This window comes from Ammospiza nelsoni, chromosome 2 (assembly GCF_027579445.1).
Source record: "Ammospiza nelsoni isolate bAmmNel1 chromosome 2, bAmmNel1.pri, whole genome shotgun sequence".
NCBI lineage: Eukaryota > Metazoa > Chordata > Aves > Passeriformes > Passerellidae > Ammospiza > Ammospiza nelsoni.
Window position 1 is genome coordinate 1080573 of NC_080634.1, and position 16135 is coordinate 1096707.

Sequence of the window (16135 nt, forward strand, 5' to 3'; positions counted from 1 at the left end):
ACCCCAAGGAAGAGCTGGCTCCAAACTTTGCTCTTGGCTTTAAAATAGCGCTGCAAATTAAAAATAAACATAAAAATAAATAAAAGTTCTCTAGGAAGAGCTCTCTGTGGGGAGGGCAGGGTTTGACCACACTGAGGCTTCTGGGTGACCACACCTAGAGCAGGAGATAGGGCTTTGGGCACAGCACAGGAGAGGAAGGCCAGTTTCAAAGCTCTGGTTTCCCATTTCCCTGCTGATGAAGCACATGGAGATGAGTTTATGAGTTTATGAGTTCCTGCAACAATCCAGAGAGAAGAGGGTCTGTGGCCCAGGCAGCTGAGGAGGGAACAGGAACAGGCCTTCCCAGACATTTTCCCTGTGAAAGGCTGTGAGAAAGCTCAGAGAAAGACTGAAAACAGTTCTTAGCCGAACTTGCTGCACCTCTTGCTAGGAAAATGTGGAATGTGTTATGGAGATTTGTTTACCAAAGGGTGGTGGTGTTTTGGTTTGTTGATCAGTGAAGTCAAAGCTGTATTGGACAGGCTGGAAGGGGTTATGGGTTCCTTAAGAATATAGTATGAAGATAGCATAGAAGAATAAAGGAATGGTTCAGCCTTCTGCATCATAGAGTCAGAGCTAATTACAGCTGTGTCACGGAGACGCCTGAGGAGACAATGGTGCCCCCAACGTGATGTATTTATCACCCCTTTATGGAGTTGCTCAACAACCCAGAGCACCCACCTGGGCACACCCCTGCCCCTCTCAAAGACACCCAGAGCACCCACCTGGGCACACCCCTGTCCCTCTCAGTGACACCCAGAGCACCCACCTGGGCACACCCCTGTCCCTCTCAGTGACACCCAGAGCACCCACCTGGGCACACCCCTGTCCCTCTCAGTGACACCCAGAGCGCCCACCTGGGCACACCCCTGTCCCTCTCAGTGACACCCAGAGCACCCACCTGGGCACACCCCTGTCCCTCTCAGTGACACCCAGAGCGCCCACCTGGGCACACCCCTGTCCCTCTCAGTGACACCCAGAGTGCCCACCTGGGCACACCCCTGCCCCTCTCAGTGACACCCAGAGCGCCCACCTGGGCACACCCCTGCCCGCCATCCCCGTACCTTTCAGCGACACCCAGTAGTGCTTCCACTTCCTGCGCGTGGCCGACTCCACCTTCTTGTTCTTCTTGTGCACCAGGAAGTTTTTGACGGCCAGGGCCCCGGCCTTGCGCACGGTGCCCTGCGCGGCGCTCAGCAGGATGTCGGACTGCCCGGGCGAGCTGAGCGTGCCGCTGCTCTGCTCGTCGCTCAGCGCCGAGCCCGCCTCCTCCAGCTGCTCGCTGTTGGCCGTGCTCATCTCCAGCTCGCGGCGGAAGTTCTCGTAGACGCCCTGGCGCAGCCCGTCGCCGCCCGCCGAGCTGCTGCCGCTGTCGCTGCCCACGAAGGCGCGCCCGGCGGGCGGCGAGTAGCTGGCCGTGGTGGCGTTGGAGCGCCGCGACAGCAGCTCCGTGTCCGTGGCGGCGCCCTCGATGCCGCTGTCCGTGAACTCGCTGCCCTCGCCCGCGTTCACGTCCTGCGAGGGACAGAGACATGGGGTGAGGGGACAGCTCAGCCAAGAGCCTGGGTGTGACCGTGTTCACAGGGGGCCGAGGATAAGGGAAGAGACGAGGATCTGACTCCATGTGTCAGAAGGCTTGATTTGTTATCTTATGATATATATTATATTGAAACTATACTAAAAGAATAGAAGAAAGGATTTCATCAGCAGGCCAGCTAAGAGTAGAAAAAGAAGGAATGAATAACAAAGGCTTGTGGCTTGGACAGAGAGTCTGAGCCAGCTGACTGTGATTGGCCATTAACTAGAAACAATCACAGATCTACCTGTTGCATTCCACAGCAGCAGCAGAAAAGCAGTGTTTACATTTTGCTCCTGAGGCCTCTCAGCTTCTCAAGAGGAAAAATCCTAAGGAAAGGATTTTTCAGAAAACGTCATGGCTACACCTGGGTGCACCATGGTTTTTCTCACCTCCATTTTTTCTGGCAATGGAAATCCCTTGTCTCCTCTTGTCCCAAAGGCAAACAACTGGAGGAAAAGGTGGCAAACAGGCACTGTACACCTCAGAGAGAAGGGTGAAGCTGCCTCACGCATTTCCCTCCAGCTTCACTGTGTTTTCAACATTTAACATCTCACAGCTCCAGGGCTGTACACCAGTAAATATATAAGTTATTGTAATGGAGTTTATCACTTAAAATCATGCTTTGTTAAAAACATATAAACTAAAAAACACACAAAATAAAAAATCTTTTTCTCCTTAGACCCTAAGCACGCGTGTATGTCACATCCAGCCTAACAATGACACCTGACTGCTGCAGGGAGCCCCTGCAGGTCCACACTTTGCCCTTGGGTCATCCAAGGCAAGATTCCTCCTTTCTGGAAACAAACAGCTGGAGGAAGAGGCATGGTATATTTCCAAAAGGTGGAGGCAGAGCTTCCAGCACAGGTTAGCAAAGACCAGTCCCACGTGCATCGCTCCAGGTGGTGCCTCCACAGCCTTGGCAATTTGGAATCTGAGATGCAGCATCATCTGTTTACATTAAGCCAAGTTAACAGTGCTAAAGGTTTTGCAAAGGGAGAACATATGGTAGCAAAAACTGGCAGCGTTGAGAAAAGCAGCGCCCAACCCACGCATTTTGAGGAGAAAACATTGATATTGTGCATTCACACCTACAGACGAAGATACATTTCAGACACCCCAAGGCCGACCTTTGAGAATTATGTAACCAAAAAGGCTCTGGTTGTTTTTTCCTTCCTGACAGGTTAATGTGGCTGAGATTACTTCTGTTCTCATCACAAACTGTAATGATGGGCCATGTGATATTCCCCACCAAATCCCACAGACCCTTCCTGGTCCCCAAGAACTCGCAGTGCAAGGATCAGAAGAGACAAGAATACAGCCAGTTTGAGCAAGACAGGAGAAAACCCCACTGAATTGGGGTTTTGAAGGCTGAGACTCAGCTGGGCCCTGCTACAAGGCTAGTCCCCCCAGGGGGATGCCCACCACCACCTCGGTATTTGCAGGCATCTGTGGCAGATTTCAGAGGACAAACAAAGGCCAAGCTCTGTAAATATTTTAAGTATTTGGGCAAAGAGGATGCAAAGAAGCGAAAAATATGGCCAAAACCAACAGGAATTTCAACCTCTACCTCTCCTGCAAGGGCAGCTAGCTCTCGATTCACAAGTTAAAAAAAAATTTTAAAAGATGAGTTTCTGAGAAGAGGTAGCAGAATGGAGTATTTATTTTGAGAGAAAACAAGCTTCCAGATGTTGGTTCAAGCACCAGTTTTCTTTGTATCCCAGAGCAGCTCTGTGCAAACAAAGAAAGCCTCCAGCAGCTCTGTGTGAACCCATCCTCCTGCGGAGCAGGGAGAGCTGAGGGGCAGGGCAGGGCTGACTGAGTTTCCAGGCATTAATTTGCAATGGATGGGCCCGTGCTCTATAAACACCGCTCCCCAGGGGACACGTGGAGTCCAGCTGGAAGAACAAGCACTTCCTTCCCTGCTGAACGAGCGCAGCTCTGCTGGTCCAGCTGGTTACTGGATGCAGCCAGGCTGCTCTGGCCAGGCCAGGGCCGCTCTGCTGCTCCAGTGTGAATGAGCTGAGCAGGGTTCCTGGAAGCACAACCCTGTCCCCACCCAGAGCAGCTTCCACAGCCACACGTGCATCCAGTGCACTTGGTTTTGGGAAGCCAGCTACCTTCACACTGACAGGCAACAGGTTTACATTGGATTTTGGGAAGGGATTGTTCCCTGTGAGGGTGGGCAGAGAAGCTGTGGCTGCCCCTGGGTCCCTGCAAGTGTCCAAGGCCAGGTTGGACAGAGCTTGCAGCAGCCTGGGACAATGGAAGGTGTCCCTGCCATGGCAGAGGTGGCACTGGATGAGCTTTAAAGTCTCTTCCGCCCAAATAATCCTATGATTCCATCATTCTATACAAAAAGTATAGTTAGTTCCAAAATCTTAGCTGAGACAACTTAGCATATCTGATCCTCTAGTTAAAATAAGTTGATTTAAGAAAACAACTACTAGAACAGACCGCCAACTTGAGGGAGACAGGATTTGTAAGGCTACAGCCTATTCAGACGACCTTGGTGAGACATCGTTTAAACTGCCTCAGTTTCCCTGTCAATAAATGGGGCTTATACTCTGTAACTAATGTATGAGCATATCAGCTTATAAAAACAAGTAACTTGCAAAAAAACCTCAGGGATGGAGCACTCAGAGTAAATACATTTGTTATACTTGCCCATAAGGTTAAACTGTAGCACAATTTGCAAAGATCTCCACAACCTTAACCACAACCCAAGTGACAGGCTGGACTCGAAAGAACTTTTCAGTGCAAGGCTACAGCCCTGCTCCCTGCACTGCCCTTTCCACTCCTCAACACCCCTTACCAAAGCCTTGTGGGCAGGAGAAGGGTCTGAGCAGACAAAGGTGGGAGCAGAGATGCTCAGAGCTGCCAGCACTGCTCTGCTCTATGAAATGTGGTGTGGAGGGAGCCTCAAGAGGAGATCAGGGCTGGGCTTAGGAGGGGATCCGTGGCACGGCCCAAGGGCTTGGAGGAGCAGCACCATGGGTGTCCCTGAGGTGCCCAGGGGCTGTGGAAGGAGGCTGAGCACACAGTGCTGAAGGGAAACAGGAAGGAGAGGTGCCCAGTGCACAGAGATCAGCCCTGGAACGAGGACCACAGCCGGGCTGAATGGGGCCATTGTCACCACCAAGGCCACGTGCCAGCAGCATCCCAGTGCAATGAAGTGGAATGAGTTATCACAGCTCCATCAAGTGCAGGGAGCAGCTCAACTGCTGAACCAAGTGGGTAAATAAAGTGCTGCTGCAAGCATTAGCTACCCACTTAAACACAGGCTTGTTTCTCCACATCAACACGGGGGTTCAGGCAAAACAAGCAAAACAAGGCAGTGGGGAATAGAGCTGTAATGCAGAAACTACATCAGGCTAATGTACCTGGTGCTGTAGCTCTGGCACATGCTCACATGGTACTCACACCTCTGCATGTCTGCTGCAGCCACATCTGGTAAATAATTCTAGCTGAATTTAAAAGATAAACAGAGAAAACCTCTTTGCTTTAGGAAAAATGTCTACATCCCGCTAGCAAAAATCAGGGGAGGAGCTTTGGGACAGGTTCCAAGTGTCCCCATGTTGAACATACCTGGTGCTGGCCTCTGCTGGAAGAAAGCACGGGATGGGACAAGCCTTGCCCAGCTCTGGCTCATGACTGGGCACACTCTGGGTGCCTGCAGGAGCTGCACTTCCACCACAGAAACTGTCACAGCCTGGGTGAATCACCTCCTCCTGCCCCACCAGCAGCACTGATTCATGGGCATTGGGGCTGCTTTAGTAGGAAAAATCTTACTTCCATAAATAGGAGCAGTTCCTCATGGTTAAAACTCCTTTCTGAATGAAGCATTACATTAAAAGTCCAGCTGAGTGGGGGTTTTCCTGGCAAGGGGCTCCCTCCAAGCCAGTGCCTGTCCTTTGTTCCCTGTCCTGTTGAGCAAGAGAGCAATCAGTTGCTCACACTCAGCAAGAGGGATTGCACACAACCTGTCTGGCTGCTCCTGAGGCAAGCACCACGGAATACATTTCAAAAGGGCCAGCAGCCTGATGGTTTGCATGCTTTTATCTGACTGCTGTCCCTTTGAAGCTCCTCTCTGGAGAAAGATTGGCCTGATAAGTGTTTTTCCCTTCTTTTCAGTACTGACTCTGCCATCATTTGATGGTCAAGGCATGGCTTGCTGCAAATCCAAATTGAATCCTTTCTCCACAGTCACTTGAGAAGCAGAGATAAATCATAAATCATGAAATGAAACCTGAGTGGCAGAAATGCTTTGATTCCTACTTCTCTGCACTCACTGCACTGGGGCAGCAGCTCTTGAGATGTCTGAAAGAGTCGAAATTTTTAAAAAGTTAAATTTAGAAAAAATAAAATAAACAAATCCTTCCATGTGTGATTAAAAGCTGCTCAGGGTAATTTAATAAGCAAGCAGGTTCGGGTCACGGGTCTCTGAAATCAAATTTGCTCCTGACAAAAACGGACTGGCCCAGACCTCCAGATACTCCCCCTGGCAATGAACTGCAGCCTTGTGATGAAAGGATGAGTCACAGCCACAGGTGTCTGGGCAGTAATCCCTGGGAAAGTCTCAGGGCTAAGCTGTCACCTCAGCTCTAGGCACCAGGCTTGGCAGCACTTCTGGCTCACTGATGCCCCAGATGTTTCCCAGCCAGTATGTGGCAGAAAGATCATCCCTGTGCTTCCCCAAGGAACCTGCCTTTCTTACCCTGGGTGCCCTAAAGGGAAATCCTGGACACACAGGGACTCCTGCAGCCCTGGAGCTGTCAGACATGAAATGCGGAAAATTCAACTGCCCCCACCAGCTCCTCCCTGGCTTTTGAGGGGTGCTAAATCCACAATTCCATGAAGGAGAATCCAGCCCTAATCCCCTGCTGCAGTGTGGTCCCTGCCTGCAGCTCCTGACACCTGCACGGATCTGAGGTGAGTTCCCACCTTCCACACCCTCAGTTCTCGGGTGCTGCAGTGTTCAATGCCTCTGTTCCCAAAGAAGGAACCCCAAATCCACCCTGCCCTCAGTTCTCAGGTGCTGCAGTGTTCAATGTCTCTGTTCCCAAAGGAGGAACCCCCAAATTCACCCTGCCCTCAGTTCTCAGGTGCTGCAGTGTTCAATGCCTCTGTTCCCAAAGGAGGACCCCCAAATTCACCCTGCTCTCATCCCAGGACCACCCAGCTGAAGGAGTTTCCAGAGGAACTGAGTTAGCCAAAAACTAATAAAGGCAGCCAAACTGCGATCGAGTTAAACCAAGGGCAGCGTGCCATCAAAATCCTCCCAGTTAAATTAAAACACAGGGTTGGGTTACTTTGTGTTTGCGGAAGCCAAGAAGAGGCAATTCCTCCTGAGAGGGTAGAAATGGGGGACAGCTGCTAGAACAGCAGCTTGAAACCCAAACACATCACCTGTGAGGAGCTCACCTGAACAAGCACAGGCTGCAGATAGCAGGCAAATAATGCCTGTCGTCAGGGAGGAGAACCAGGCACCCCTGCACACACTGCAAAGGAGCATTTACACGGGAAGGAGCACTCCTGCAAATTGCACCCGTGTAAGTGAGCACAGCCCAGCAAACAAGCAGCTGGGGCAACCTGGCTGTGATTTCTAAGTGCAAAATGCTTGGAAGTAAGAGCATGCAGGGTGTAGAGCTTCCCAGAGAATACAGCTATTGCCAATGTTGTTATATACACTTCAGATGTATGAATGACAAAGTCCTACTGTTTAAAAAAACACGCCTGAGTGGAGCTAGATCAAATATCAGGGCTGGTGATTTGATTTCCCTTGGCCTCCGGCCGAGAGAGAGGGAAGAAAAACAAATTAAGGTCTTTGAAAAAGTATCAAAATATTTGCCAGCAAGACCAAAACACCAATTTTCACATGCTCCTTTCCCCGACAAGGCTGGGGCAGCGCTGTGTGCTCTGAAGGGAGTGACTATTTGCTTTGAACTATCCCGACTAGGAAATACCTGATCTAATCTCCTCCATCTGGGTGACAGGGCAGGAAAGACCTCTCTGAGTCTGCCTCTGAAGCTCTCTGATCCAGCCTGCCTCGCCGAATCCACTTCCAGTCAGCCAGGCCATAAACAGCTCGTTGGGTCCAGGCATTCCAGGGCTGTGGCCAGGAACCAAGATGTGGACTCCTGAGCAGCTTGCCTTGCTGCAAGCCTGGGCTGCCCCAAAAAAAGAATGGTTTCTGTTTCCCCCAGCCTGTTTCCAGCCCTTCCTTGCCCGGGGGCCTGGGCTGAAGGCAGAGATATTTGGTTTTTCAGGCTGGCTTGCCCAGAGTCTCAGCAGGTGACCAGTGGAGCCCTGCTCCTCAGTGGGATCCAACTGAGCCAAATAGTCCCAGACCCAGCTTTTGGGAGCCAAACAGTCCCAGTCCCAGCTTTTGGGGATTGGGAACGTGGCCTGGGCTACACTGAGCCCTTGGGAACCATCTCTGAAAGGGGCTGGAATCAGTGAGCCCCGGAGTGCAGCTGCCAAGCAGCAGCACCCTGCTCTTAGCTACCCACTAACCTGTGTGCCAGCAATCACCACTGAATTGGTGCAACTCTGTCTTTAGTTCCTTCCTCCGTTCCATCTGGAGTCAGACAGCTCAGATTAAAGGTCCATCTGATTGGGAATCACACCTGGGCTGGAAACAGCAGTGTTTTCCAGGCTACAGGCAGCATTCCTTGAGGGGAGCAGAGCTCCAGCTGCTGGAGATGCTCTGCTGGAAAAGCCATGGCTGAGGAGGGCTGGAAGAGCAGGCTGGGAGGCCACAAGTGCTCTGCAGAGAGTGAACAGGATGCAGGGGAAGCCAGAAGCAGAAGATTTCAGAGAAGAGAATCCATGGGGGACAGGTCTGCCCGAGAGCCTTGGATGCATTCCTTGCACAGGAAGGCTCCAATCTCTAACCTGCTGGATTTGGGGAAAACGCCCTGAGGGAAAATTCACCCCACACTCCATCTCTTCCTTTCCCTGAGCAGTTATTTGGGGAACAAGGTACTGGGCTGGATGGTGCTTCCTATGTAGCCCTTTTCCATTTTGGGGCTATATCCTCAAAGCCACAAAATGATTTTGGGAAAAAGTTCTTTTACACAACTTAAAAGCAAGTGTCAGCTCTCTGGAGTTTAGCCATCCTACAGAACATAATGGAACACTGTAACCAGTTATGAAATTCCCTGAGACAGTAAAAAAATAATATCAGCTGGAAAGATTGTCTCATTTTAGACTGGTTTCCCTGTACATCCTGATCTCATTCCCACAAACCCCCTTGGTTTCATCTCCTGCATAATCTGCAAAAATTTTAATGTAGGACTTTTTTTTTTAAGGTTTGAAATCCCAAATTCCTGCAGGCTACCTAGAGAGGCCTAAAAATAGTAATAAATGTGAAAATTGGACAAAAGGGGATTTACCACGCCAAGGACACAGCCTGGGGCTGGCGCTGAAGCTTCCACATGAGTCAGGCAGCAATTTGTTCCTTCTCCCCACTCAGCTTCACAAGGAATATGGAATAAGGAGGTGGCAAGACAGGCCTGGAAGGGGCACAAAACCATACCTCAAGGTTTTCATCCCTTAATTCACAGAATCACAGAAGGGCTGGGTTGGAAGGACCTTAAATCCCATCTCATTCCACCCCTTGCCAAGCCAGGGACACCCTTCACTGTCCCGGGTCGGTCCAAACTGGCCTTGGACACTGTCAGGGATCCAGGGGCAGCCACAGTTTCTCTGGGAAATTCCCTCCTTGAAATGTCAATCAGGGCTCACAACAGCAGGCGGGCGTGGGGTACATTTGTCCCTGAACGTCTACCAGTAGGAGGAGGATGGGGAGGAGGCAGTCTCCTGCAGGCAGATGTTTAGCTGCCCCAGGACACAACAGGGCTGCTAAATAAAATCTGGATCCCACAGAACAGGCTGCGGGATCCTGGGGATCGCACAACCCACAGTCAGAACAAGCTGTATCCAAGCTCGTATTCCCGGAGAAAAGGGTGCAAAAGGCAGCCAATGAAGGCCTTTCCACCTACACCAGCTCGGCTCCAAAAGCCAAAGCGATCCCAGCAGGGCTCCCCGGGAAGCCTGGCTCAATGGCACAGCGCTGGGAAAAGCAGAACTGCTGCGTGGGAGCCCCTGAGCCACCCTGGGAGCACTCATCACTTGTGCACATTGAATAGAACTGGCTCTCCATGGGGAAAAGCTCCCTCCCTTTACTGGAGAGGGACTCCCACCGTTCAACTGAAGGTTTAAATTTGGATGGGGAGACATTTTCCTCCCCAGTTTTGGTGTGTTGTGTTTTTCACTTTAATGTAAACCACGTACTTGTGAAGAACCCACGGATAAGGCATTAGAACAAAACATGTCCAGCCATGATTCTGGCACCTTCCTTCTGGGATGCACTTCTCCAGGACAGCTAGTGAGAACCTGCAGCAAATTTAACTTACAGGAACCATGATGGTGCTCATGAGCATGCAATGGAATGATGGCTGGACCTGGGAACCAAACACCAGGGCACAAGGCTGTGCCCTCACACCCTTCTTCAGGAACTAAACCAGTCAAAAGTCAGCCACCAGTGATCATCAGGCCCTTCCAGCACCAGGGCAGCTGAGACTAAAGAAACAGGCAGATATCCCAGCTACAGCTTTCCAAAAAGTGGGAAAAAAACCCACAAACCACAGGCAAACACAGCCCCAAAGTCCTGTGAGGACTGACAGCAGGGATCTGAGCAGAAACTTCACTCCTGGCTAGGAGAACCCATTAGGGACTCCATGGAGCAGTGACACCTCACTGGCCCTGAAGCCAAGAGGGAAACGGCATCCAACACCCCATTACACTTGGCCCTGGGGCACCTTTGTGTGGTGGCCTCATGGCCCTAAGATTTAACAATGATTTTGTGGGATCGGGATGGGGGAAGCAGTTTAAAAGGCTGGCCAAAACACACATTTACAGCAGGAAGTGTTTTCCAGCACGAGGACACACATGGCAGGCACCGGGGCAATGGGGTCATCAGGAGTGTAAAGATAAAAGCGCTGAAAGACTGGGAGGGCAGAGGGAAACAAAACTGCCCCAAAGGTGCCCAGTGCCAGCTGGCACAGGCCAGCAGAATGCCAAGGAGCACAGTAAGGGCAGGGCAGTGACACAGCCTCACTCACACCAGCAGTGCCAAGGAAAGAGGAGCAAAGGGCGAGACTGCTGCCTGGGGACCTGCTGCAGACACAGACTGGTCATTCCCTCCCCTCACCCCATCCAAAGCCACCTCACCAGGCTCACCAAGGACTCCTTTCACTTTGTGTGCAAATCTGGACTTCATTTCTGCCTTTTCAAACACATAATGGCAGTCATTTCCCTAAGCTTGCTCAGGCTAGGCTGGGGCTGCCATGACTTCATTTCTGACAACTATCTTATACTTACAGGATGCTGCTGGGATTAAAGACTTGGGAGGAGGAATTCTGACCTTTGCAAAGCTTTAATTTTGTTGAATTTATCCATGGTAATAATCACTGCTAAGACTCCTTACAGCCATCATCTCCTGTCTCGGGAGATCCATCCAGTGAAACCAGCCCCACGAAATAATTTCCCTGGGTATGGCTGAGGCCTCACAAAATACTACTTAAATTCCAGACTTTCACTACATGCCTCAGAGGAATCTTCTGAATGCCAGCATAGGCACCAAGAAGAGAAACAAATGCTTGGCTGTTCATCACTGACTCTATTCTCTTTTTCCTTAAATACCCTCGAAAGCAGGCTGCACCCAACAGTCTTCAGGAAAGCTGTTAGCTCCAAGGCTGCCAAAACCCTTTTTTTTCCCTTCTTGTTCTCTAGGTTTTTATCCTGCCCTGGCACACCAAAGGCTTTTCACCTCGGAGAGCAAAGAACTGATTTGGAAGAACAAAGCTGCTGTTGTGGCTGCTGCAGCATCTGTTTCAGCATGCCAGTTTTATATTTAGCAGCAGCCTATGTCCCCAGATCAAGCATGGCCAGGGAGTCCCTGAGCAGCCCCATCCCAGCACGAGTCTGGGCAGGGTTTGGAACTCCTTCCTGCCCCTGTCTACAACTAACCTGCCAGCAGAACCACTGCCTGCAGCCTGGGGCAGGAACTCCCTCAGGCAGGACAGGGAAAAGCATGGAAAAACGTAAGAAAGGCCCAAAATTACAGGCCTGGTGTCTGGAGTGCAGGAAGCACACCTGACAGCCAAGCTTCTCTTGACTCTCTGCGGTCCCTGGCTCAGAGAAGCAGCATCTTCTCCACACATCTCCATGCCCCATCATTTCTCACTTTACAGCAGGCCTGGCAGTGCCAGTGCTGTTTCAGGGAGATGTTTTGCACAGACACTAACATCAGCTAATTAGAAGAGTGAAATTTCAGCCCAGGGAGGGTCTAGCACGGAGGGGAAACACTGACAGGTTTTTTTCTTTGCCTCCAGCCACGAGTGCAGGCAGGGGAGGGCGACAAGGCAGGGAGGGCAGAATGGGGGACAGCTCTGCAGAGGAGTGATCAGCTTTGGCAGTTACCCTGGGAAAAAAGGAACCGTCAGCACTGCAAAACACGCAGGGAAATCTTCTGCTGGCAAATGCACATTTCCCCTTCTCAGAGGCAGTGAAGAGTGCAAAAGGTCCAAGGAGAGCTGCAGATCAAGGAGGGACAGTGATGGAACAGAGCCAGCCCTGGAGACTGACTAGTTCTGGAAGCATCTCTCTGCTCGGAAAGGAAGAAAACCTTCCTCTATAGGCCCAGCCCAGCAAATGCCAAAGCACAGCAGAAAACGGCCTTACCTGGGTGGTTTTCGCCCTTCTGCCTTGCATGCTGCTGCTATGGCTCATCTGAGGGTTGGAGGCCCCCTCGGAGAGGCAGTGGGACTTCCTGCAGGGCAGCGTGTTGTAGTTGCTGTAGGAGGAGGGCGTGTCCTCGGCGCCCACCGAGGCCATCTTATGGCCGCCCAGCTCGGGCATGTCGGACACCAGGCTCCGGCAGTACCCTCCGAAGGCGTTTCGGGGCCCCCCGTTGATGGTGGCCCCGGGGGTTTTGGGGGAGTACAGGTCACTCATGGAGTTGGCCCGCTGGCAGGCCACCAGGGGCTGGGGGCTGCCGCCCGCCTCGGGGCCGCGCGCCACCTCGGCCTCCTTCTCCTCGGCCAGGCCCAGGATCTCCTCGTTGCTGGTCAGGTGCTCCTGGCTGAGGTCGGAGAGCGAGAACTCCAGGCTGTCCTCGCGCCAGATGTCGGCCGACTTGGAGCGCTTCTTCTTGAAGGCGGCGGCGTCGGCGAAGGCGGCTCCGTTGGCGGCGTAGCGCAGCGCCCGCGCGTCGGCCTCGGCCAGGAAGGGCGGCTCGTCGCCGTAGAGCCGGCTCTCCTCCGAGTCGGGCACGCTGTGCACGGAGGCGGCCGTCAGCGCCGTGCTGCTGTCCACGCTGGGCGTCACCGACGAGTCCGTGTGGTAGGAGACGGGCCGCAGCGCCATGTCCACGCGCTCGGCCCACGTGGCGCTGCCGAAGTCCTCCAGGCGCGCCTCGGCGGCGGCGAAGGACTCCAGGCCGTTCTCGGCCAGCGACTGCGGGATGCTGGGCGTGCTGCTGGAGCGCGTGCTCACCTCGGAGCCGCGGTGGTGCACCACCTTGCCCGACGAGGCGTGGCGCGCCCGGCGCGAGGCCTTGCCCGAGAGGCGCAGCGAGCGCGACGTGTGCTTGCGGCCCAGCGCCGGCTGCTTGTCCCCGTACAGGGCCTGCTCCACGCTCTGGCTCTCCGCGTTGCCCATGGCGTCACGGTCTGCAAGGGACACAGCGTTAGGGGAGGGAGGCACGCGGACACCCCAATGCTCCAACAACTCGTTTTTAATTTAATTAATTACCCAGCCCGTCCCAAAACCCACACCGCAGATTCTCGCAGGGACTGCCCTAACTGCGGCGATAATCCCACAGATTAATTAATGACAGGAGCCAGCGGCTGCACCAGCAAACCTAGAAATGCAGTTAAATCAGAAGGTAGCAAACAGCCACACAAACTTGTGCAAACCAAGAGTGCAGAAGAGCGAAGGACTGAACCCTGCAGCTCGGTGTGAACTAGAACCAGTTTAGCACCACAGTGCCATCTCAGCTCTGTGCGCATTCACCCGACCCTCAGCATCAGCGCCGCCATTCCAGCCAACAGACTCAAAAAATCAACAGCTCTTGTTTATCTGCAGGTAACAGATGCTGACAAGGAGAGGCATGTACACCTTTAGCTGAGATTTCACCTTTTTTTTGGCTAGGAACTGCAAAGCAAAGCACCGAACAGCAAAGTACAAACCCACCCGTTTGGCAGCGAGCTAATGACAGGTTTGATTTCTGGAACAAAAAAACTGTGCAACATTAGGCAGGTACCGAGAGTCCCCCACAAGAAAGCCATATTATGAAAAATAAATCAGCATGAGTGACTCAGACTAGACAAAAATAACCTCTCCTTCCCACTCCCTCAGAAGCAGATAAGCAGATCTGAGCTCTTTGATCTGAGCTGGAACGCAGGGACGGGGTTGGTGTCCCCAGCCCCAGCCTCCTGCATTATTCAGCTGTGCATGTCCCGCCGTGGAACAGGTTTCCCATCCAGGAGGTGGGAGTGATGATCTGATTCAACCTTGGGAAACACTTTGAGGTCTGTGATCTCACTCAACAAATGTCAGAAATATTTTATCAGTAGTATTGGGTCCTTCCCCTCTGGCCTGACAGCAAGAAGAAGAAGAAAAGTAAATGGCAAAGTTCAAAATTAAATCCTGAATTACACACGAGACAACTACATAGAGAAAAGTAGTCCATCAGTCTTGAAAAGAAATTCCAAGACAAAACTTCTTTGTTTTGAGGCATTTCCATCAGTTTTGGTTGAAAATAAAAACCTGTCCTGACAGTAAAATAATCTGGAGTTTTTAATTTCTTGGGGCAATTTCCTCTCCCTTGCCAGGATGCTGGTGGGTACTGACCCAGATGCTGGCAGAATGAATGCAACCACCCATTTCCCCTCACCATCTGTATACACACAATTGCTGCTGCACAGAACTGAATGAGCCCCACATAAACACATGGAAAGTGAGGAACTGATGGCACCAAACAATGGGACAGCACGGCAGAACTGAGCTCTGCACTGACACTTCTGACCACAGCAGGAGGACTGTGCCTCTGCTTCTCTGCTCAGCAAAGCTCCTCGTGGCTGAGGCTAGAAGTCTGTTCAGTGCTGGAGCAACAGACAACACCATCAATATCTGGGCATTTCTGCACTGAACATAAACACAATTGCAGGTGAAATAAACTACAGCGGGAAATGCCCTACATCTACAGAAATGAATGGCAGAACTCCCTTTGGCTGACATGACTTGTTTAGAAAAATAAAAGCACTGAATAAAGGGCAGGTTTAAATCTTAAAACAAAAATGAAAAAGACAGCTTTATCAATCCCTAGACAAGGGTTCATTATCTCCCAAGAGCTACAGCTCTTTGATACAGCCTGAAAAACCCTCAGCCAGCTTTTGGCTATTGAACATTTTAAAGCACAAAACCTGCATCTTTTCTTCTGCAGATATCTAAAACAAGCCCTCAGTGCTCCCATCCCACAAAAGAAACCCTCTCAGGGCAATGCTTTCCTGCTTTGGCTCCTGCTGACCACACTTCCATCTCGGGGGATTTTCCACCCTTTATCCCCAGCCATCCCTCCCATCTCACCCTAAGGAGAATGAGCAGTTTTTCAAGTCCTCTTGAAACCTGCAATGGTTCTTTACCTTCCAAGCACACCAGGCAAGATTTCCCCAAGCCAGACAAGCAACAGGAGCACAAGTGGGCTCGGTGAGGAAAGGAGCAGCAGCTCAGGCTGCATCCCAGAGGAAATAACACTCTCCTGGAAAGAAGGAGGGAACTCTTCCCTCCACAGAAGGAATGCTCAGGGAGTGATTTCACACAATGAAGTATCTGCTAGAGACTGGCAAGAAGTGTCAGACTTCAAAGCAAACAGCCGACCCTTTTTCAATTCAGTGGATTGTTGCTTTGGGTGAGGAGTCTGCAAATCCACAAAGGGCTGTCAGTGAGCCCACAGCTCACTCCTGCACCCTGGCAAGGCCCTGCCTGATCCCACTGAACTCCCAAACGCTGCCCAGTGCCTGCATGACATGCAAGACAGTGCCATCCCCAGGTTTGTCACCATGCCCTGGCAGAGCCCATCTCCATGGGACAGGCAGGACACAGCTTGGGTGGGACAGTCAACTCCACCAGGTCAGGCTGAGGGGCTCCTCAGAAAGGGACACCCCCAAATCCTGCCTTGTCACCCCATTTCTGCCTCCCTCCTGCACAGCTGGCTGGGCATTCCCACCAGCTACCCTGAACCAAATCGAGTGCTCGTGCAGCAGAGTCCACTAAAACAGCAGAAAATAAATCCGGGGGAAAAGAAAAACCAACAAAATGAAAAGCTTAAAAAGCTTATTAGTTAATTTTGCTGAGCTAGTTGGCCTGGCACGTGCCAGAGGCAGCACAAGGGTGTCTGTCTGGGGACACAGAGGGGACAGGAGGGGACAATGCCTCTGGAGAGTGACACCT

The 16135-nt window shown here is 51.8% G+C and overlaps 1 protein-coding gene across 2 annotated transcripts in view; it reads right to left on the minus strand.

Annotated features, from left to right (window-relative positions):
* The window catches only part of TIAM1 (TIAM Rac1 associated GEF 1), a 143345-nt gene that overhangs the window by 57999 nt on the left and 69211 nt on the right, over window positions 1-16135 (minus strand). For both annotated transcript variants that reach the window (XM_059466330.1, XM_059466331.1), the window contains 2 exons: window positions 12365-13353; window positions 1104-1554 (listed from right to left, as the gene is read on the minus strand). In XM_059466330.1, coding sequence (XP_059322313.1) covers window positions 1104-1554; window positions 12365-13342 — 1429 coding nt within the window. In that variant the 5' untranslated portion in view covers window positions 13343-13353. The remainder of the gene's footprint in view (window positions 1-1103; window positions 1555-12364; window positions 13354-16135) is intronic.